Source organism: Protomyctophum bolini, assembly GCF_963924005.1.
Source record: "Protomyctophum bolini genome assembly, chromosome: 13".
Lineage (NCBI taxonomy): Eukaryota > Metazoa > Chordata > Actinopteri > Myctophiformes > Myctophidae > Protomyctophum > Protomyctophum bolini.
This window is the reverse complement of record NC_137874.1, coordinates 17,196,723-17,218,909: the sequence shown is the minus strand read 5'-3', so window position 1 is coordinate 17,218,909 and position 22,187 is coordinate 17,196,723. Positions and strand designations below refer to the sequence as shown.

Sequence of the window (22,187 nt, the reverse complement as noted above, 5' to 3'; positions counted from 1 at the left end):
ATTGTTAATATATTTTATCATATTTTATCTTATGTGTGCTAAATGATAACCCATAAGTCATGAGGAGGGGTAGGCAGGCTAGTTGTGTAATCGTCACCACTCACCAACACACAGCCCCAACTTAATTACGAGTTGATTTGTTTGGTGTGCTCGACAGAGTGCAGAAAAAGTTCACAAGAAGTCGCCACAGCTTTTCCCCTGGAGATGCAACCCACGGGTCATTTCAGAAGAGCAGCCGGAAGAGCAGACAATTAAAAACATAATCTCTCTAGAAAATTGCAATTTGCAATCGACGAAAGGAAATTCCCTAATTGACACCGCTGGGTACGAGTAGCCTATACGTACGAGACGAGTCCGACTGTCCAAATTAAGAACACCGTCAAACTGGATTGCAATGGAGATGATTGAACTGCGCTACAGATCATAACCTCTACAGTTGAATAACAGCGCAGCCTGAGACAGCAGCGCCTCCACAAGCCGAGGCAAGCACTCACACAACACATCACCACCACCAGTGAAGGAGGGACTTGGTTGGAGCGCGCCGTGCGTTGGTGGATGCTGTACAGTCAGTCAGTCACATAGAAAGAGCGAGGACTTGCGGGAACTGCACTGCTCCACTTCAAGAAGAACGGAAAAGAAATCCCCTTCACGGGATTTTCAGTGACACAGGCTATTTCAGACGACATCAACACACTTCGGCATAATATCAGACAAACAACTGAGTGATCAACATGAAGAATCCTCTCTACTGGGCTATGCTGGTCGGAATGACCATTCTACTGATGGAACAAGGTAAAGTGCACGCGCTGTCATTTATATTTACTTATGTTCGTTTTCTTTGGCTGGATGGGAGTCATGGGACTGCATCATAAGATGACAATTTGCTGTGTTTATCTTTGGTGATGATGTCCCATAATGGCATGGGCAGTTCAGGCGGCATGCATTTGACATCATGTTTGCCATAAGCCGCAGCTTAAATTAAGCGATTAACGAAGTGGAGTTCAGCGGTCTCTTGATGTCAGACAGTGGCTTGTTGTGTTGTCTCTCCAGGCTTTGAAACTGGTCCTTGCAGTAAAACGCGTTGGCTGCGAAAGTTTCATCATGGTCATATCAACTTGATTCGAAAAAGATAGTTGTGTAAGTGTTGTGTGTTCATTTTGCATTATGCAGTATCTATAAAGAAGAGATCTGTGGGTAGCCAATTGTGGCACATCATGCAATATTCAACAGTGGTTTAATTCATCCTGGTTGACTGTTGCAGTATGGGCTAATCTAATGTATACCCGTGGCTTTGTCGATATGGCTCTGTCTGTGTTTGCACGCGCATCATCTTGACGTATACTAAATCTTGGGGCGTCTTTGCGCAAAGTTGATTAAGTAGTAGTTCTTAATCCACACAGACCGTGTTCGGGTCAGGGGAGTTAAGCCGTATATTCCCCGAGCAGGCAAGAGGGCTTTGTGATTCATTGGAATTGAACATTTACGCATGCAGCAGGGCAGGCAGCCGCCTTTTCTGTTCCCGATTTCACCTGTCACTAGAAATGCAAACCAGCTATAAGCTGAGTCGTGCAAGTGCCCAAGACGCACGTAAACGCGTAGGCTATGTAAATTACGATCTAATACAGAGAAAATCAGAACCAATCTTGTGTGTGTGTGTGTGTGTGTGTGTGTGTGTGTGTGCGTGTGTGCGCGCGTGCGTGCTCGCGCGCGTTTCACCAAGAGCTTATGGTTATGGCTCTCAGCTTACAAAATACATAGTGCAAACAGACAATGCAAAACTTGTTTTATAGGCTATTATTTACCACATTTAAACATTCAATTTCTCTCAATGTACCACATTGTAATGATATACAACGTGAGTGTGACATCAATCACTGAACATATCTAGCCTAGGTTATATGATATTACCAGAGGCCCTGCAGAGTGCCAAAGGCTCACTGGCAAAGCAGTGCTGCTGCAGTAGCCTATGACAAGTAGACTAATGGGCAAAAGATCACACAGCGTTAATGAACATCATCAAGCTGTTCCAGTGATGGCATACAGACAATATTGTGATCAATGGTAGGTTTAAATTATAAATGAACATGATTTGCCATCCAATGATTATTTTTAAGCTTTCCCAGAATCAGAAACACTTTGTTAGAGTAAATGTATCTCACAGGGCTGTGTCTTGGTAAGAAAGAATCACAGAGCTACTGAGCCGACACACTTAGTTCAAGGACAGAACACAGAAGCACCTCAGGGGAGCCGGCAAAATTGAACGATAATGACACAACATCCACTCAGATTGAACGGTGCAACTGGTTATGAATTGACAGTTTATGAGAATAATAAATGTACTCTATGCCCACAGGCAAACCATAGAGATTGAGCTTTTTTGGGCATTCACTGCGGCAGCATTTTGTGAAATCAGTCACTGGAAGTTCATTCATTTTCTTCGAACTGGAACAAGTTGGCAGATGCTGACTATGGTCACCTTTAATCTCATTGTTCGTGTGGAGAAGTTGACAGCAGCTGTACTTTTTTGCAACATTTCATGGCAGCAGCAAATCACATACCAACTTTCTATACTGTATTTCTTGCCTATAGCTGCAAAGTCATAAGCATTATTATCGCTAACTCAGTTGGGCATAATGGAGTGTGGTTGTGGACATTGCTGTAATTGGGACAGGGAAAAAATACGTGTACACCTTTGTTGTTAGTACAGGATGGTTTCAGTTGTATTTAGTAATGTGGGTCAATTGTTTGTTTTGTATCAGCCTAATCAGTACTATTTCAATTTTAGATTATGCAGTACAGTAATATAGGTGAATATGAAAACTGGATAAATCAAATACTATTTTTGCTCACATAAACCTGCGACTGTGCTGTCAGTATTTGGCCAAAGTAGACATTTCCAGGTGGTTGCACACCAGAAAACCGATGGAAAAACGCAGCTAAAAATCCTAAAAACGCAGCAGTGTGCAGGGACCTTTACTGTAGGTTAAAATAGGTTTAGAACATGTCATAGAATTTGACTGACCTCGTCTTTGGCTCTAGTTAAATTAAAGCCATAAGTCAGCCTGGAAGAGAAAGGGTTGCTCCAAATATGAATTGTCACGTCAGGTTGTCTTCTCACTATATTAATCTTCTGGAGTTGATGTACCGGTCACATTTAGGGCTGCAGCTGCCAGCTATCGATACTCTTTTATTCTTTCAATTAATACAATAACCAAGAATCGCTTTAAAAAATAAATAAATATATATATATATATCTATTATAACATTTATAAAGTTGTCACGTGGCTGTGCCCATGTGGAACAAGCCAATGAAAAGATGTGCCCATCATAAATGTGGCCACATTTAATCAGAGCCAACATGTGCTCAATCACCCACACCCCCGAGGCTTCCCTACACGGAACACTAACCACTGTTGCCTATGCTGTTGCCCCAACAGGCCCAGAAACAAGGCCTTTAACCACGCTACTTACACACACTACAACTCGCTTACAATTCGCAAACCTGACAATACTGCCCTGTCTTCTAATAGGCCCACACTAGCTCTCAGAAATTCAGAATCTGATCTGCCGCAGGAGAACAGAAACAAGGAAGGAGAGGAATGCCTCACGATTTTGCTTATTCCTTCTAAATCTCTGTATTTAAAATAAAATTCACTCAGCGAATCCCTTAGTTACATCAACATTGTTCTTTGTCAGTACTTGGTTTGTGCCTAAATCTTACGATCACACGGATCGCTTTGGCTATTTTCGCCTGCCAGCCAACTGCCGAGCACACATACACACGCCTGCACGCACACGCACACCTGGCTTGCACACACACACACACACACACACACACACACACACACACACACATGCACGCCTGGAAGCCACGATCTCTCTCTCTCTCTCTCTCTCTCTTTCTCTCTCTCTCTCGCCACGCCACACACACACACACACACACACACACACACACAGGAATTTCCTTCTTCCCATAGTGCGCGGCAACGTAACTATCTGGGATGACGCGGCCGCGAAATTCTAGTATATATATATATATATATATATATATATATTATTTTTTTTGTATCAACAAATCGATTAACAATTAAGACCTATGATATAATCAGTTGCACAATGGTGTTGTGTGTGTATACAGACAAATGTGTCTGTGCACACGGACAAATGTGTCTGGGAAGACTAATTTTGTTCTTATAAAATAGCACAGACTATACTGATAAGATCCAATTAATGAAATCAAAAAAGTGTAATAGACATGGACCATGCCACACTGATGCTTGTATACAGACAGTATGTACAGTGGCTGACTTTACACATTTTCTTTAAAATTAGTAGGATACTCTTAAATAATGTAGAAATACTATGGTTTTAATATGTGTAGGACGTTGGAATAGACACTAGGTCTGTGTTTCCTGATTTCTCTGCGTTTCTGGTAATAATATTCGCTCGTTTTGTATGTCCATGAAAATGTCCATCACCTACATGGTGATGACCCCTGACCCCTAGTCATATTGTACTTCAGTAGAGGTCCTCTCAGTGGGAGGGGTCAAACATCAAGCCCTCAGGTAAATAGCCATGCTTGTCCTGTGTGTGAGGCCAACCTGCTGCTGTAATATTGAACATTTGCTATAGGGCACTGCAGGCCAGCATCTTGTAGCTTGTAAGAAATCACTAGCCTAATGTATTTGATGTATGTGTGTGCACCATAACCATCTTGTTTATGGCATCCTTTTACCTTATAATTTATTTGTACAACCAATTCACACTTCCCATGTACTGTAGTTCTCTTGTTGCGGTGGTTCTTTAGGGAGGGTGACAGCTAGAGGAGCATATCCTCTCCCATAATAGTGCCAATGAAGAGTTTCACAGGGAGGATGTAACGCACATGGAGGAACGCCATCTGCCTCAGTTCAGCCCCCCCCTCCCCACACACACACCCACACACACACACACACACACACACACACACACACACACACACACACACACACACACACACACACACACACTGAAAAGTTGCCCTGACCAGTGCAGTGCAGTGACAGAGATCACCCTCCCCACCTAGATTCCCGCCCTCAAACACGGCCGATTGTTTTCGTTGGAGGGCCCAGCCAAGTCTATCGGCCTCTCTTCACTAAACAATTGGTAACAAGCACATAATGAGGCCTGTTCTGCAACACTGGAATGTGTGGTGAAGTGTCTATATAGCTGAAGAGAATAAACAGGAGTGAAAACAGGATGAAATAAAAGAAAGATGATAGATGTGATGGAAGGCACACGAGGGCCGATACAGTATCAGTTCAGTTCAGTTTTATTTTCGGAATGGAGGACATACAGTTCATACATAGCACACATAGTTTTTTTTTTAGTGTCCGTTGCTCATGTCCTGTCCGATCCGAAAAAGTTCTATGGAGAATCCATAGGCTTGTCGGGCCCTACCCCTGCCAGTATACGTGGATACAGAGAGTATAGGCTAGTTGCATTACAAAAACAAGGCAGTCCAAGCCTACATTATTTTGGCTATACCATTTCAAACCCAGGAGATGATAATTAGATGTTTTTATTAACGTTGTTAGTATGAGTCATAATTATCTCAAGACAATGTTAATATGTATGACTCAAACTTGTTTTATCAATCTAAATCATGTAAGGGAACGAAGACTCAGTATATCTTCCCCGACAAGCTTCAGTTTTCGGGAATGACAAGCCTCCTCGATTAAGGCACGTACTTGGGCGGGAACCCCTTTTGGTGTTAGCATTATGTTATGCTTTAGATATTGAAAAATAGCAGATCTACAAGCTCATAGCGCGCCACCGAGTGGCGCGCTACGAGCTTGTAGGTCTGCTGTTTTTTAAACGACTGACATAGAAACATTGCTTTTTCAGAAAACTGACATTTTTAGAATCGGATCTCAGGTCAAAATGGATGAATGCCCTGAAATGAACCTGTAAGGCAGTGCTACATCCCAGGCTGTGTACTGCCCCCGTCTGCTCCACAACAATACTGTAAAGGACTATAACGAACCTCTAGGGCCACGCCTACGTGGCACTGCATGTCTACCCGTTCAGCGCAAAACTACTTTATTATTTTTCACATTTATTTGTTTTGGAACAAAATGGCGCCAGGCATACCGTTTCACAGTTCATTTAAAGTAATGGCTCCCAAAATTACGTTAGAGCCCTGTGCTGTTCCACCATTAAAGTGCATAGGTTCATGAATCAAAACACACAGGAAAAAATAAAACCCCAAATCAATATACATTGTGTATGAGCCCTTGGAAATATACACTGTTCAGAACCACGGCACAAAACGGCACCAGGCATAGACAGTTTCACTTTCATCCAAACCGTTTAAGTCACTTGAAACATGACTTTACAAACGGACATATAGCAAAATATACCGGCTAGGGTTGCCCTGATCACATCGGGTGATCGGAAATCGGGCCCGATCATGTCATTTTCAAATGATCGGAAACGCCAAGCCAAAAAACGTGATCGGGACATCACGGAGCATGGGGCTTGTTTAGTAAATGAACGAATCCAAAGTGTCACTGCATCATTACTGCTCTTCCACACTTTGACACCCAGAGTCCAGAGCATAGTTAGTGTCACAGTGGATTTACTGTACAAATGCGCTAGAGTTGGCGGGTAATCGTCTCTATTTTCAGATTGTCGTATAATGGTAAAACGTGGGTCTAAACATAAACTTGCTTCAGAGTTATGTCTCTCTCCAGTCTCCAAGCTCTTGCTGTTCCTGTTCATAGCCAGCACCTCACCAATATAGATGTGCATTTCCACTTTCTTCTATACTACTGTAAGTGACCACCCTGCCGAGGCCGCTCCGGAAACATTTGCATATGTGTATGTTTTATGTGATAATTTACAGTATGTATCCAGGCATGAAGCACAGTCAGTGGTGTAATGTGTGGAGCATGTTGACAGAATGATGCTTGGGCAGAAAGACTGGAGAATGACCGTACAGTAACAGTACACAGGACAAATACAGAACAAGATGTACAGCTAGGAGTAATAATAACCAGTAAGACGCCCTGAGGGCGAGAAGTGGCCTCGCCCTAAAACAACAGAGATTCTTAATACTGCACAGTTGAGAAACAGGAGTTAAACTATTAATCTGGTGTCAGTGAGGTCAGATGTAGAGTTGCTGGCTGTCAAACCAGGTATGTCAAACCAAGGTTTGATGAGGTCAGTGTCGGGATCTTCATATATGGAGATCCAGGTGATGATAGTCAGCTCCACATATGGAGATCCATGTGTTGTACCAACTTGGTTAATTTGCGAGTGTGACTCACGTCACGGCAACCACACTGGTTATCAGGAGACTGTCACGATATGGCCATTAACTATTAACACAATCATTGTATATTATTAATAATGTTCCCCCATATTCTGTCGAATTCCATTGGTTTCCCTTTAACGTTGTACATCATTTTTTCTGATGTGCTGTATGATAGCAATTCTGTCCACCATTGTTTGAGTGTGGGCGGTTGAATTGCGTTCCAGTTGGTTAATATATATATTATTTTTGCTGCCGTCATTAATAAGAGTATCGATCTCCTCTCATCCTTCCCATTCTTTCAACGTATATTGATATCCAACATCGTTTTCCCATTTCTGTTTGTACTGTTTTATTTCATCATTCATAGTAGTATATATAGTTCTGAAATTAATCCTTTTTGTGATTTTGCATTCCATATAGCCTTTTCTATGGGGGTTTCTTTAATGGTAGGAAAATTCTTATCACCCAGCTCCTTATTTGTAAAAATAAATTAAAAAATGTGTTGCTGGTAACTGATACCGTTTTTTTATGAAAGTAAAGTCTGCAAATATCTCTTTATTGCAAAGATTACCTAGTTCTGTGAGTCCTTTTTCTTTCCAGTTTGCAATAATACCATATCTTCTATTTTCTCGTACTAGAGGGTTATTCCATAGTGGTGTGTGTTTATATAAGATGTTTTTTTAATGATCCTATGAATGGAATTGAGCTCAATGTAGTTGGTTTGACCCTTTGTTGTTCTATATTTACCCAGGCTTGTTTTATGTTGTCTCTTTGAAGCCAGGTCCACACAGTTAGTAATTGTGATGCCAGATAGTACAATTTGAAATTAGGTAGATTTAGTCCACCTTTTGAGATTGGGGCTTAATTGTAATGTTTTCACTCTTATTTTTTTCTCCGCCCATAGGAACTGTGAGATGGTTCTGAATTGTGTGGGGACATAAAGGGATTGATTTAAATACATGAACTTCGGCAAGACATTCATTTTGATTACATTTACTCTTCCAATTAATGATATGGGTACGTTTTTCCATTGTTGTAGGTCACTTTTAACCTTCTCCATCAACGGTATGTGATTCACTTGATAGGCTTTATCTAGGTCCCTTTTCTTTCCTTTTTTTTACAGTTTTTCATATAATTTTATATAACGGGTACAAAATGGCGGGTGATCTAAAGGTCAGAGGTCAAAAGTTAGACCACGAAAGTTGTGCGGCATGAGGAGACTCATATGTGTATCGAAGTTTATTGCAGACAGTCAAACGGTTTATGAGCTATGCACCTTCAAAGTCTGCATTTTCAATTGAGTGCTATAGCGCCACCCTTTGGCCAATGGTCATGGGCTCGCATAGTCACTGTTTGGCATGGCCCTCTACCAGATTCCTGCGTTTCCCGAAAACCGTCTTCACGGTTCAGCCAGAACTGCTATTTTTGGCAGAAGGAGGAGAAGACTTCTTGGTCCCTTAATAAAGTACCAGAAACTAGGAGATTTAGGTATTGTAGCTTTTGCTTGGTCCGTCTGAACTCTGAAGTGAGTGGTGCAAAAAAGTGGTAAGCTTGTATTCTGTGAATTTGTCTGTTGTTTGCACATTTGGGGAAATGTCTCGCCTTTGATGACATGCCCAAAACATGGAGGCCAGGTTGATAGTTGTTTGACGGTACTAGTAATGAGGCCCTCCGTTGGCAGGGAACGATATTTCCCTCCTGCCGTTCCTTCACACTTCAGGCCCATCCCTCTCCCCCTTTTCTCACCCCCATCCCAGCGCTCCCTCTTTTCTCTCTTTCTCTGTGGCTTGGAGACAGCGTTGGCAAAGTGTTGCCAGGATGCAGCAGATACACTTGCAGGGTTCTTTTGGCCAAGGCCCTTTCAGACCTGTTTATTATGCCCCATGTCCTTCCCCTAGCGATCCTACCTCAGCCAAAGTTGAGAAGTGTAGCTGGTGAAATCCAAAATGTCCAGCAACAGCTGTTGTTGGATGGCCAACGGAGGGCAGAGACTAATAGGGCGGTAGTTTGTGAGGCATGGTGGGCTTGTTGCATATACCGTCTTCTTTCAAAGATATTTGGATCATTGTTGATGAGTTTAGTGTTCCTTTTACTTATCGCAGGGTTACAAATACTCTGCAGGAAGGGCGCTTGTGTCCATTTGGCACTGTCCACATTGTGTCCCTGAATAGACACGGAGAGAGCAGGCAGATCGATGCTAGATAAGGTACAATGGACAATTTCTACTTTGTCACGCGCACACACACACACACGCACGATGTGCAATAAAGGTATGGATGTAAATTGGGTGAGGATATTTGAGAACGGTGTCTGAGCTTAAAACTTCAGTATGCGTCCATATTCCTGCCCAGGAAGTGTTATTTCCCCCGTTCCGGTTAAGATTCAGTGTTGTCCCGTGGCACAATATGTTATTAAATTAATTGGATGCAGATAATGAGCATGAATAATTGACATTGGTCACTACACATTATGTGAACTTGCCACTTGCCCATTTCATGAAAATGAGCAAGGCTCATTTGTTTGTTCTGTGAATAAATAATTAAATAGAATTGTCTCCTTCATCCATGCAGGGCCACTGCATGGATGAAGGAGACAATTCTATTTAATTATTTAGGGATATATTATAGGGATGGAGCTTGATAACCGATACCCGAAAAACCTTATAACAAGCTTATTGAGTACCCGTTATCAATAAGCTTTGGGCTTATCAAGCCTGTTATTGAGCATAGCCCATGATGTCATGTTAAAACAATCAAGACAAGAAGCGATTAAGAAATAATGTGATCATCCATGCTGGCACAAACATGTCTGTCTAAAAGTCTATGATACCTGCCAACCAGCTCTGTTTGTGTAAACCAAATTACACTTTTAATGTATATGTGTGTGTGTTTGATTGAAATATTTATTAACGGTTTGCAGAATATTTCAAGCACGTGTGTGACTGTGTGTGTGTGTGTGTGTGTGTGTGTGTGTGTGTGTGTGTGTGTGTGTGTGTGTGCGCAGTATTTATTACACCATTTCAACATGCTATGATTGGGAAGATCGCTTTTTCCCATTTTCAATTTTAGTGTAACATTACAAGATATGCAATTTATGCAGCCCAAAATTATGAAAGCTAAATGCCGGCAGTTCAAACACATTTGAAAAATTGCATTCCTGTTCACTAATTTGCAAAAAGGGCTAATTAACCACTTGAATCTACTGTAGCATCTCTTTTCTGGGCCTAACATTCAGTGAAAATGGCAGATCTACTACTAAAACTCCGTCTTTTAAAGTGAACGTGTATGCTGGCACTGGGAACTGGGGTTTATGCTAACAGCTATAGCGATAGAGTTAAGTGTCAGAGCGTAAATAGGAGGAGGCCTATTGTAGACCCTGTTGGGAATCCAGTCAAATGGTCCAAGTGGTTAAATGTGATTTTGTTTGGATAGGAAATATATTGAATAAAGTACTTCGAATGAAGTCCTTAGATTGAGGTTTGCTTTACAACCACTTCCTGGATATCAAATGCAGCAAAGTCATTATGTCACAACAATAGATTCAATCAGAAAGAATTACAGGGTTAGCCAACAGAAGGGGGTTTCTTCCCCTGTAGTGTTTGCCAAGTCCCAGGGAAATGGTCATGTGGCTTGCTGGTAACGCTGCCTATTGCAAGGAGAAACTGATTAATAAGCAACACAGATAGTGACTTCAGACCGCAGCCATTCACCAGGTTGTTGTGTCTGAGGAATGCTGCCTCCTCGACAATGCCAGAGCTTGCACTCTGCAACAATCATTTGTAAGCAGTGATTGTAACAAAGCAATGTTAGAAATACTGGTCTATCGTGTATGCATGTCCGTTGGGATGAAGGAATGTCAAAGGCTGTTTAATAGAACGGGCATGACGTTTTCAAAATACTGCTGCAGTTTTGCTTATGACACAATCTAATTAAAAGTGTAGAAGTATCAAACTGAAATAATTTGCTGGGAGGATTAGAAACTGAGTTGCTTGGAATTTCAAAGTATGCTCTCCTGGAGTAGGTACATGAATTATAAATCGGTATGGTGTTTGGACATTTGAAGCATTTAACATCTAGATATTCTTTGTATATTCTCTTTATTCATAATTACATAGTTACACGCAATCATAATGCAAATCTTGAATAAACAAGGGATTGCACAGAAGAAAGGCCAAGAGTCAGCAGGCGTATGCAGGCATTGACCTCTCTAACAAATCATTAAACAGAATGCATTAATATATAAAGCTGCAATCCATACACAAGACGCAGCAAGCATATAATAATAATAATATTCTAACAAAACAAACCCTAGCAAAACAAATATATTAAGGATTAATACAGGGAGCGTGGGAGTTTGTGTGGGCACATATGCTTGGATATAATATGCATGAGGCTGAGTTGTAGTTTTAGACTAGAGTGAATCCCAACTAAACCACTGTACTTATAAAACATTTTGTCTTGCACATTCAGCTGTCTTCTTGCACTGCCTATTAAAGGATACCAGTGTTTTTTTGTTCTTCACATTTGGTTCTACCAATGTAATCCATTTATTGGTTACATTAAAAAAATAAGTTTAATACTGTAGCTAAATAGACAAATATCGTGCTGCAATAAGGCAAACATACTGTACTTCCGTGTTGTCAGACTAGTTATCACTCCTGGGATTATTCAAAAGCACTGAACAAAGACATCAGGTTGGTTGTTGGCAGGAGAGGGAGTGATGTTGTGGATACATACTGTATAAGGTCCCATTTTACTACTACCCGACCTGTCCGATTAATAATTGTGTAGTGTGTACTGTGTACTGTGTTCAAAGATCCCATTTGAAGTCTGAATCCTCCCGAGTTGATCGGGGCGCTCCGATCATTTTGATATCTGGATCGCTACTGTATGGATGCAAGACACACACACACACACACACACACACACACACACGTGGACTTTTATATAACCTAAAGCTGCCTGGGTCCCTGCAGGCTATTCGATCCATCATCCATGCATATGCTTCATCTATTCTTATATTTATATTCATTGCATAAGATAAGCAACCTAATCATGTAGGCTAGGCTATATAGCCGATGAAACAAGTTATTCACAGCTGAAATCAATCAATTTACAGTATAAACGACCAGTATGCTCCAATCAGGTCCCGCGACATATAGGCTACATGTGCCCCGAATATATTAAGACAAGCATTACCCAACAAATCGTTCTGTGTACATTCTTTGACTGTAGGTGTCGTCAATACTGTGAAAGCAGCAGATGCCCGCTGGCAAGCTGCTGTAGACTTGCTGACGGTCGGTCAGCCGCTGACCAGGGATCAGATTACAGTGCAGTATATGGGGTCCCGTCCATTAAACTGAACAAAGCGCATCAAATCAATTATTTTTTTACTTAATGAACATACGCTTCTTTTTTCCGCAAAGGCTTAATGGAACCGCACCTAGTGTTGATCTGAAATTAGATTCATCTTGGGAAAATAATGCATAAATAAAATATTTTAGGTTCAATAGTTCAAACACTAGGGGGTGGCAATTACCACCCCCTGAGAATCCAAATTCTCCAAAAAGCTGACACGCCTCTGTCAACTATTACAGAAATCTATAATATATTATATCCTGGTCTGGATTTAAGTAGTTGCGGGTGATAAACTTGGCATTCTCAGTTACTTTTCTATTTGTTTTTATTACATTGTAGGATGGGATGGGATGAAGTATTTGATAGCATTTGACAACAGATATCTGGCTGCGTACTAATGATGATGCTAAAACATTATAATGAGAAGTGCACGACGTACAGCTGAAGAAATGTGGTGAATGCAAGCAGAGGTCATGGGAGAGAAAAATGGAACAGGAACAACCATGCTCAGCATGGAAGCAGCCAAGCAGCTGCCATGAACACAGTGAAAGATGGTGTTTGTGTTTCAATTGTCTGCTTGTACAAACAGAACTGAGGTCACTGGGTTTCAGTGAATTTCATAAGGGACTGATTTTTTCCATTTCTTTACCCACAGCTTGATTTACTCATGGTATGTTGATTTAGCATATAGTTTGCCTGTTTTCAGAAATACTTGACTTCATTCATTACGGTTGCAGATATTCACACTTGGGGACTGAATCGGAACATCAGTAGTTGGCAATTTTGATAGAAGTTAGAGCTATTTTGTGTATTACACACACAATTGTTCTTTAGCGAGTTTTTCTTTATTTGTTTTTGAAATATAGAAGAGTAGGGAGACTAGGGTAATCAGAGCAGAGGTATCAGGACGTGCAACACAGATCTGCAGCCGTAATCAAAACATGGACGCTATGGTTATGTCACGTGGTCAACTCTACGTATTGTCTGGTCACGTGTCATGACACATTATAAAATGGTAAATGGTACATTTATTTAGCGCCTTTATCCAAGGTGCTTTACATAGATTGTGCATTACATTCACCCATTCACACACACATTCATACACCAATGGCGGATGGCGGCGGAAACCATGCAAGGCACCAACCAGCACATCAGGAGCAATTAGGGGTTCAGAGTCTTGCTCAAGGACACTTCGACACTAACTCTGGGCGAGCCCGGGTTCGAACTGGCAACCTTGCGGTTACCATCTGGCCACTCTACTCCTGTGAGCCCCACAAGCTTATAGATCTGCTGTTTATGCTATTTTGACATTTATAAAAAAAAATACAATGTTAAACATGTCTCAAACATGTGACCGTTGATACTTTGTGTCAAAATAGGTTTAGGTTTTTGGCTAGGTATTAGACTATACAGTATGTGGTTAGCTAGGCATAAAGCTGCACTATATGTAACGTTCTACCCCAGATTTGAAAACGGTGCGCACGCTTACATTTTTTATCATTGAGCTAATAGAGCCTGCCTGCTAGCTCAGGGGATAATTGAATCTTGACCATCGGGTCAAAATCCATGTCAGATCCTTTCTAAATGTCTAGGGAGACATCAGCCTCTCTGAACTCTCCACTTCCTGATCAGAAGTGGAGTCGGTGTGCCAACTAATGTTGGCCTCCGGCTCCGGCTGAATGCCAAGAAAACTGAAGTTATCACCTATAACATCCCATCAGAGCATCCAGTTCTGATTGATTGATTTTATTCACAGTAGAATGGGTACAGTTCAACGAAAGTACAGGTCAATAAAAAAACGCTACAAGGATAAAACCAGTCTGCAAGGGATGAGGGTGCTAACCCATTTCGAATTTTAAAAACATACATTAAGATCTTAAAATCAATGCGGAATCGAACCGGGAGCCAATGGAGCGATGCTAGGACTGAAGTGATGTGATCTCGCTTCTTAGTTCCAGTAAGGAGACGAGCAGCAGCATTTTGGATCAGCTGTAAGCGCCTAAGTAATGATTGATCAATACCGACATATAGGGAGTTACAGTAATCCAGTCTGGATGAAATAAAGGCATGTATAACCCTTTCCAGGTCATTATGGGAGAGGTAGGGTTTAACCTTGGCTAAGAGCCGAAGGTGGAAAAAGCTGGTTTTGACCACCGAGCTAACCTGTTTGTCCAGTTTGATCTCTAAATTCCCTATTGTATACTGTAGGTGTGGGTTTACTAGGTTATATTTTATTAATATGCTCTACCATACAGATTGGACAAAAATACATTTTATTGCCACCTTAAATTCGGCATTTTTATTTATCTATTTTGTCTGTGTATTAGGGGTGTGCCACAATATCAATATTGCGATATCGCAATACTAACTCCTGCGATAACTAATCTATACACTGTTACAGATATTGTGATATATGGTTGATGAAATACAACTCTACAATACACAAAACAAGTGGTCCTGAATACCTGAAATCGGTTCAGGTTCATTGCATGTTATGCTCAGCACTTTAATGTGTCCAACTTATTTTATTTATTTCTTGTAAATTACATTTTCACTACATATTTTTTTGTGATGGATTGATTAGTTAGTAGTAGTAGTAGTAGTAGTAGTACCCATTGTTGTGGACAGACAAGTTGTGGATAAGTTGCAAAGTGGCAGTCAATGTTTTACTGTTTTACTGAGGTGAGATTTTGGAATAAATCAAATGCCTTTTATGGTTATCTTTTTCATTTCCATTTCCATATATTGTGATATATCGTTGAATATCGCAATATATCAAATATCCTATCTTATATTATTATCGAGGGCCTAATTTTATACCCACAGATATCAGATTGTGAGGTACCCATATCCTCCCACCCCTAATGTTGCTCAATAGTTAAAGCTGTTCCCTGCATTGGTTGCCTATACATTCTAGAATAGATTTTAAAATAATTGTACTTGTTTTTAAAACATTAAATGGAAATGCATCTGCCTATTTCTCAGAAATGCTTCCTAGGTATGTGCCCGGCAGACCCCTTAGATCCCTATAGTGCTGGTCTCCTAGAGATTCCAGAGACCCCTAAAACAAACAAATATGCACCTGTGCTGTGGAACAGCCTGCAGTGGGATCTACGGTTCTCTGAATCTTTTTACGAAATCTTAAGACACTCCTCTTTAGCATTGCTTTTACTTAGATCGTTGCATGTCCTTTTCCTGCTTTAGTTTCTCCTTTTGTTTGTACTATTACTATGTACAGTAGTTGATGCTCTCTTGTTGTATTTTGCTCTTTCTGTGAAGCACTTTGAACTAGTGCTGGTATAATTGGCCAAAAATGACATTTGAATATTCCTTTTAAAACACCACATGGATTCGAACGAATGTCGAATGTATATGATTTTAATATGAATATTGCAGCCTAATATGCTGTAAAACGTACTCCTTCTTTATCTATATGGTCCGGTCCTGTATGGGACGTGGTTGGTGCTGAGAAATGCGCTCTCTTGAGTCTTGTGAGATCAAATGAATGATTCATAATTATCTTAATAGCCTAATTTTTGTATAATGTTTTAGTTTACGTGGCACAGAGTCTCGCCAGAACTCGCACAGCAATTTTATTGTTATTTTTTTAAATAAACAGTGTGACAAATCACCTCAATGATGCAACACAAGACAGAGAGGTTCATGAAGCCGAGGCCCACGTCTCCTTGATTGTAATGAGTAATAATAAATTAATAATAATGGCAGGAGTGTCGACCACCTACTGGTATTAATGAATGATCTTTCATTAAGAGGGGCAGAGCCGTGTTTGTAGGATGCCGACTGCATAATATATGCTATGTTCGTCAGGTGCCATGTGATATAGCCTACACAGCGAAACGCGTTGTGCAGGAAAAAAAATGAAATTAAGTTTTAAGTCTTGTCCATCGCCACTGGAGTGTGCAGTGCCTTCCTGAGAAGCAGTGGGATGTTTGTCGTCTTTAATATTAACATGTATACATACATACATACATACAGTACATACTACATACTACATACATACTGTATGGACAAACACTCCCCAAGGCTCTGATATCTCCTGTCCATGTTCTTGCTCATCGGTTCTGTTTCAACCCCTATATTGCATCATAGAAGTGCTTAAGGGGGTGGTTAAAGTTACACAGGCTCTATCGATCTGTTATCATTAAAGTCATCAATCACAGGCCACTGGAATGACGCTGATAAGCCCGGCAGGCTCAGGCCTGCCATGTCAGGCTTTAATAATTTACGCTTTCATATCGCAATAACATTGGCTTTCACTGAAAAAGGCTCCATCTCCTGTGATTGTAAACCAACTAAATTGCAGAGGGCAGCCTATATATTATGACAATTAAATCATGTAAACATGAGTTATGCTGCACAGCTTTTGCAACTCGTCTGTCCAGACTGACCTGCTATAGGTTGTTGAATAAAGAGTTAAAAAATTACTGACATCTATATTCTTAATGAACATTCCTGCTCTCAAGAGGCTCAACTATTTCCTATTAACACTCTCACAGATTGCAAGCACAAAGGCCTTAGCCAGGGGGCTTCCAGCACAATCAATGATAGCACTAATTGAAATATTATCTCTTTTGCTGCACACAAATGCCCCGGCAAGCCCCCAATAATTACAGCAAGATTATTACTCAGACCATGTACTTGCTAACTAACTCCGCCATCTGCTCCCAAGCCATGATGCAACTATAATGATGAAGTGAGCTGGGTCCCAATTATAAGACACCTTCTCACAGTAAATGAGGTTGCAGAGACTGACTCGCTTCTTTATCTCAGTATCGATCTCATCCTGACAGGTGATGCCATGTCTGCTTGGTTTAGGTGTGTAGCAGCCTATCCACCAGACACATATGTTGTATACGTTGAGTGGAGAGAATTAATCACTCAAACGTTGGAATATGTATTTATTCACCCAGCGAAGTGCAACCAATGCGCTCCACAGTAAAACAATTAAAACGAAAGGAAAATGAGAGAGAGGAGGAACATTAGCATTTTAATGTGAAGAAACAATAGATTAAAAATTATAATAAATTAAAACGGCAATGCAAAGAAGGTGGTCAAAAGCAATCATTAAATTGTGTGTCTTAATATGTCTTTAGATTAAACCCACAGATACTCCGGAAGCTGGTTTTTCCAAAGGTTAGGACGATAATAGCCAAAATCTGCCTTTTTGTTCTAGCCTTTGGAACAGTTAAAAGACCATTGTCAGCATCTTTAAAAAGCATCTCAGAGAAATATGCAGGCGCATTGCTATTTTAGTGATTTAAAACTCAATAGAAAAGACTCTTAAAATTGATTCCAAAAAGAACAACTGCACCTACCGTATGTGCACACTTATTATATAACAGGAACAGGAGCTTTTGGCAAATGAAGATATGTGGAAGGATGACGGCAGCAGATTATAGTACAGGCAGTCAGACCATAGAATTCTCACATCGTGGGAAAGTCACCGGTGAAATGGAAAAATAAACCAAAAAGAAAGAATTGAAAACATTTTATATAAGTAACCTATGCTTAATCTGTTGATAATGAAGCAGTGTAACATTCTGGCCTCTTAGTCTTAACTCTTAACTACTTAAAAACGGTTCTTTCTTCGTCATTGATTTATTTACGGGACAGTGCACATTAATGAACATTTTAATCAATTCACATGATTGCATGTAAATGACATATTTAGCTAGAAGCTCATTTCCATCCGTAGTGCCACATGCAAATACACCAGAGTCAGTGCGGGGACAATATTCGAGATTGAGAGCAACTGCAGTTCCTGCACGTAGGGTAGGCTATATAGAGAGTCATTGTAGTCACGTAGGGTAGGCTATATAGAGAGTCATTGTGGTCACGTAGGGTAGGCTATATAGAGAGTCATTGTGGTCACGTAGGGTAGGCTATATAGAGAGTCATTGTGGTCACGTAGGGTAGGCTATATAGAGAGTCATTGTGGTCACGTAGGGTAGGCTATATAGAGAGTCATTGTGGTCACGTAGGGTAGGCTATATAGAGAGTCATTGTGGTCACGTAGGGTAGGCTATATAGAGAGTCATTGTGGTCACGTAGGGTAGGCTATATAGAGAGTCATTGTGGTCACGTAGGGTAGGCTATATAGAGAGTCATTGTAGTCACGTAGGGTAGGCTATATAGAGAGTCATTGTGGTCACGTAGGGTAGGCTATATAGAGAGTCATTGTGGTCACGTAGGGTAGGCTATATAGAGAGTCATTGTGGTCACGTAGGGTAGGCTATATAGAGAGTCATTGTAGTCACGTAGGGTAGGCTATATAGAGAGTCATTGTGGTCACGTAGGGTAGGCTATATAGAGAGTCATTGTGGTCACGTAGGGTAGGCTATATAGAGAGTCATTGTGGCGAGAGGCAAGCATGCAGCGGCAGCCAATACACAACTGCGATTGCGCAAAACAAAATGGGATCGGTGCTAGAGAGACCACCAGCGCCGGTCGGGGAAAATAAATAAATGGACCAGTCATTTCCTAATAGTGCGGGGACATTCAGACCCAAATGACTCCCTCTCCGATGCCTATGACCATAGTGACAACATGACAAATAGAGAAAAACAACATGACAAATTAAAATCACACCTGTGTGAACTGAGCGGCGCTGTTTAGGCTTCGTGGGCACAGCCATGGCATCACTGATTTCCACAGGCTGCACTCTGCAGGCCTAATTCAGTACATTTGGATATGTTTTCCGTCTGTAGTCCTTATTACACAACCACAAGATTGCAACATTGCAAACACACAACTCTGATACTGATTATTAACCCAGTCTGTGTTTGTTCACGCTTGTGCGCATGGGCATGCATGTGCGACAGGCATGCGTGACTGTGTGCTTAAACATGGTTGTGCCAGCGAGCAAGCAGGCCGGCTATTATCTCAATGGAGACCAAGTTCAAATCCGAGGTAGAAGAGGAAAGTTACATAGTGCTGCTTTAATATGATAACAAGGTGTTTACCTAACTCGTTTAGGTGAATCATGCTGCGATTCATTCTCATTTCTTGAGATTCAAGAGGCGTAAGACAAACTTTGCTGAATTGAATGTACTGTCATCCATAACGCATGCTTGTAATAATGAACACTGTGGAAAAGACAGTTATATTGTCAAGGATAGTGCTTTTAAAATGCACAGAACCTTTGGCTGAGATTTTTATGTTCTTCCTTAAAAAAATATGTTGGCATCAATGGTGTATTATAGGCTAGATGTGTTCTGTGCATTGTTGAAAGCAGAGTGCTTATGAACACTTGGCATTTCTGTGTGACTGTTGATTTCTAGACTTCATTCACATTTAACCTCGTTTCACCAGGCTTTCCACCTTAAGCCTGGGCTGTAGCCAATTAGTAAATTGCCATGTGATCCGGTCTAGACCGGATGGTAAAAAAAAAAAACCCATCTTATTCCCGTTTCTGGCTTTTTCGGCATCACTTTGTTTTGATCCCCTTGTTTGTTTTAGTCTCGCCAGTCGCTACGAATTTTAATAAAATATTACAAGTGGCTACGATGCCCTTGATTTTGGGTACTGTTTGTGGTTTCCTGCCTGATGACTACAAATCAGTGACTACAACATTACGTAGTAAGTTACCATCCGCTCCCGGCCCGGATCATAAACCTGAAAAGGAATGCTTCCCATGGCTAATTCACATCCAAAGTCTCTACAAAGCTATTTGCATTACTCAGATGTGTCCATGCTCATTACATTTCATGGAAGCTTATGGAAGCCCCCATATAATTAATGCTTAACGCTTGAGTGGCAATCTTAATAGTCTTTTAAATGGTCAATACAGAATACTGAATGTTTCTCATTAATCACAATTTCATTGCTGTGATTTCTCCAAAGTAATTTTCTTAGCTTGGGTATAAGACATCATTCATTTAGGCCAAAAAGCCTTTGACCCAAATTAAGAAATCACTTTTTTCCTTCCCATAATAATGTGACAATTGTTTGGCAATCACAATTATAAAACACATTGTTTTATACAAAAACATTAGCTCAGTTTTAGTATGAAGATTTGTTTTAATGTTCAACCAAAAATCATCCAGACATTCTAAATGAGGAGAGCAATTACATTTTTAATTGAACAGATAATTTCTGATTTAACTTTGTTCTAAAAGCACCACATTCAATAAAGAGTCAGAGATGCATGTGTGAAATTGTCATTATTCCATAACACCAGACATGAAAAAAAAAAGAATAAACGACACCTCGACTGGGTAGAAGGACAATTAAATGTCCCCTCCCTTTTTTATTGTCTTATTTTATGTTATTGGCCATCCACATGCTAATTAGAAAGTATATGTAGTCAGTCAGCCACTTCTTGTAGAAATATTCGTTATGAACATGCTCGATACACTTGCTAGCATGCAACGGTTGTCCACCCATTCTGGTCCTGCCTGCCCGTTTGGCAAACCAAGGTGACCTGGCATGGACAAAGGACCTTTGACAGGAAATGCTGTTCTCTTGCCAACTGCACTGCCCTTGCAAAATGTGTTTATGCTGTTCCTGTCATCATTCCTAACAACAAAATGTCATTGAAACAACTGCTCTCACCCGGAAAGTGTTTCAGTCATACAGTACTTATGCTGATTCAACATTTTCTCCCATGGAGTGTATACTGTAACGTGTGTTGTTTTGCAGGCAGCTTTGCCCTAACTTTGTTCATTGGGGAACCATGAGCCCCTGAGTTAAGACCCCTCATACTTGCACACGGTGGTGCAAACACTAATTATCTACAAATTAGAAGAGGTATAAAATAAAAGCAAATCAAATGACATCATGCGAGAAAGATTTAGTGAGTCACTCTGGGAAGAGATTACTGTGGACAAAACAAAAAGATGAGTAGCGTTCCAGTGGTCTGTCTTTTACAGTGTAGAGATTTAATACATGTGTAAAATGCTCTTCATCAGACTGGACTTTGGACAAAGAGTAGACATATTCATATAGGCCATATTGGTGCAATGAAACCACATTGCTTGGCAGGCAGCAGACCCTTGTGTTTTTGTCTTATGTACTTATGTCAGGCACAGTGTTGTTTCTAGTCATTACTGTTGACTACAGCAGGACAGATACCGTATTTTTGGGTCCTAGCCAACTTATTACCAATGTTTCAAACACATTTTGGTTTTGTTTTCAAAAAGACCAAGATAAATTTGAAAGACTTAGATTTGAGAATATTTAACTGATAAAACAAAAAAACAAACACTATTTGATTTATTTAACGACTTAATCCGTATTCAAAATGTTTCATATCCGCAACTAATAGAATCTATTAGTTGCGGATATGAAACATTTTACATCTATTAAATAGATGTATTTTTAGCCTGTGACACCGTTGTACGACAAAGTATAAATTGGGCGTAATAATCAGTATGAGTTGGGTCTGTGCCATGTGACCATCAATTGTCAAATTAGACAAGACAAATTACACAAGAAGTTGACATGTCAGCTGTTATTTTTCTTTTCACGTTCGGTGTATCCATAATTGATAATGAACATAACCTGGATGCATA

General features: G+C 40.5%; 1 protein-coding gene across 1 annotated transcript in view; it reads left to right on the top strand.

Moving 5' to 3' along the window:
• The first annotated feature begins 525 nt into the window (after nucleotides 1-525).
• The window catches only part of ntm (neurotrimin), a 361,645-nt gene continuing 339,983 nt past the window's right edge, over nucleotides 526-22,187 (top strand). The window contains exon 1 of the mRNA XM_080780135.1: nucleotides 526-792. Within this exon, the coding sequence (XP_080636261.1) occupies nucleotides 732-792 (61 nt within the window). The 5' untranslated portion in view covers nucleotides 526-731. The remainder of the gene's footprint in view (nucleotides 793-22,187) is intronic.